Here is a 2,248-nt window from a genome sequence, read left to right as displayed (position 1 = left end):
GCACCCGAGTTGCGTCCCAGGGTTCGGCCATGTTACCGTCTTCTTCTTCTCTTCAGCTACCAGTCTTCAAGGATGCCCATAAAACAGGACCAGCAACAATTTAGGGTGTTTGAGGGGTAGGAGGGCAGGTGAGGTCTCACCCCTGCTTTTCGTCCTTCTCTTCCTTCCCTTTCCTAGGTCTGGATCCCCCGCACCGGCCGGGGTGGTAACCTGCTGCCATGGGGGTTAAAACGATGCTCCCCAGTTACGAACTGGGGTTTTACGCTCTTACCGTGACATGCGCTGTGGTGTACAGCGGCAGCGGGATCTTCGAAGCATCCAGAGGTAACGCTCCCCGTCGTATCCCCTCCCGGAGGGGGCCCTGGGAGGGAGGATGGATGTAAGGTGGTTGCTTTTACAGCTGTGGCTATCAGTAGCGGATCCCTGGCTTTAATTTTTGCAGAGAAGAGCTCGGGAATCCTTTGCGAGGTTCAAAAAAATGGATTTTTGCCTTTTTGCCTGGTTGTCCCCTTGTCCCCATTTCCAAGGTGCAGGGCAAGAAAGAGGCTGTGGCCAGAAGAGGCAACCACCCTGCCTACACAGGGCTGGTTCCCAAATTTTTTTGTCCAGAAGCCCAAAAACCTGAAGATTTCATGAGATCAGCTGGGGATCCCTGAGACGAACACTGCAAAAAGGCTTTGCTGGAAATTCTTGCAGAAACGGTTGAGGTTCCTGTCTCCTATGGCTGTCCATGGGAATTAGGGACTTTTGGGATGGGGTGTTTGAGCCCTGATGGCTCATCATCGCGGTGAGGAAGGCTCCCTGCCTTGCTGAAACCCAAGCCCCAATTCCCAGAGCTGTTTCTCTTCCCGTAACTCTGGTTCTTTTGCAGACAGCATGAACAGAAAGGCCTTTCGGGATGGCATAAAGCCAGGCTGGCACTACTTCGGCAGGAAGATGGTAAGCTGAGGAAGGACTCAATCTTTTCTAGCTACTGATGACAAGGTCGGTGCTGACCTCTGGAGAAGCAGAGCTGGTTTTTCTGCTGCTGACACACTTTTGCAAAGTCCATGTGACTCGTATTTTTCTCTCTAAAGAACTAGTCAGGAAAATATCAGCCCTGCAGCGCCGTGGATGCTCTGCTTTGTGTGCACCGAGACGAGCAACCTCTGCACATCTCTCCTGGGGTTTTATAACCAAGCTAAAGTGCTCAGGAGCCCTTGGGTAGAAAATGGGAAGAAAAAGCTTTGAAAGTTGTGTGGTTTCCCCTCCAGATGGGTGATGGGGCAGGGGTGCGAGGGCTGAGGGCAGTAAAGGCACCCGGTGCTGCTCCCGCAGGACGTGGCCGATTTCGAGTGGGTGATGTGGTTCACCTCGTTCAGAAACGTCATCATCTTCGCCCTCTCGGGACACGTCCTCTTCGGCAAGATCTGCTCCATGACGGTGCCACAGGTGAGCCAGGGATGTGATGGGATGGATTTGAAAGCACCAGAGTGACCTGAGATCTGACGAGGGGGTTTGAGGGATGTCCCAGGAGGGGGTTTAAGGGATGTTCTAGGAACGGGGGGATGCTCTAGGGTAGAAGGAGCAAGGTTGGGGCTTTCTCCAAGCTGACCACAGGTCGGGGCCACTCTCTTCTCGCAGCACCGGGCTGTGGTGTACATGCTGTACGGGATCTTGGCCGTGCTGGGCAGCATGGGGCTTGTCTACCTGATGATCATCCTCTCCCACTGCCTTGTCCTCTACTCCGTCGCACTGGCTAAGCAGAGGTGGCTCTGCTATGTGGCCGGGCTCTGCTGTCTCGCCTCCCTCAAAGTGGAACCATTCAGCTCGTGGCAGGTAGGTACCATCTTGGGCAATCTGTTTGCCTCATTTCTAGCCCACTTGCGTCCATCTCCTTGGGTTTACCTCCAAGGAGGGCTCCTGGGGCACCCCCAAACCCTGGCCACTTCTCCTGGCTACGTCGGAGCTCCCATAGGGTTTGAGAGGGAGGAGACTGTTGTGCTGCTGAGTTTGGGAATAATCCCACGGGGGCTATGTCGTGTTTTGGTGGCTTCATGCCAGGCCAGAGCTCAGGACACCTGAGTCCTTGCTGCTCAGGTAACAGTTTGTCAGCCAGGCCAGATGTGTTCCTGCCCCGTGCCTCAGTTTCCCCATCTGTAACACAGTGCTGGGATGGGTTCAGCGATGTCCATGCCTGTCTCTTAGGTCTCTGCCCAGTTAAGACTTTCTCTCTGTGGTGGGTGGAGAGCAGCCCAGGAAGGACCTT

At 54.6% G+C, this 2,248-nt stretch overlaps 1 protein-coding gene across 2 annotated transcripts in view; it reads left to right on the top strand.

Annotated features, from left to right (window-relative positions):
- Positions 1-218: 218 nt before the first annotated feature.
- HHATL (hedgehog acyltransferase-like) overlaps positions 219-2,248 on the top strand; it is a 13,106-nt gene continuing 11,076 nt past the window's right edge. For both annotated transcript variants that reach the window (XM_009694996.1, XM_009694997.1), the window contains exons 1-4: positions 219-324; positions 872-939; positions 1,318-1,431; positions 1,624-1,818. In XM_009694996.1, coding sequence (XP_009693298.1) covers positions 219-324; positions 872-939; positions 1,318-1,431; positions 1,624-1,818 — 483 coding nt within the window. The remainder of the gene's footprint in view (positions 325-871; positions 940-1,317; positions 1,432-1,623; positions 1,819-2,248) is intronic.

Source organism: Cariama cristata, unplaced genomic scaffold, assembly GCF_000690535.1.
Source record: "Cariama cristata isolate BGI_N322 unplaced genomic scaffold, ASM69053v1 scaffold2462, whole genome shotgun sequence".
Lineage (NCBI taxonomy): Eukaryota > Metazoa > Chordata > Aves > Cariamiformes > Cariamidae > Cariama > Cariama cristata.
The sequence above is the reverse complement of the archived record's forward strand: the minus strand, read 5'-3'. Positions and strand labels throughout refer to the sequence as shown.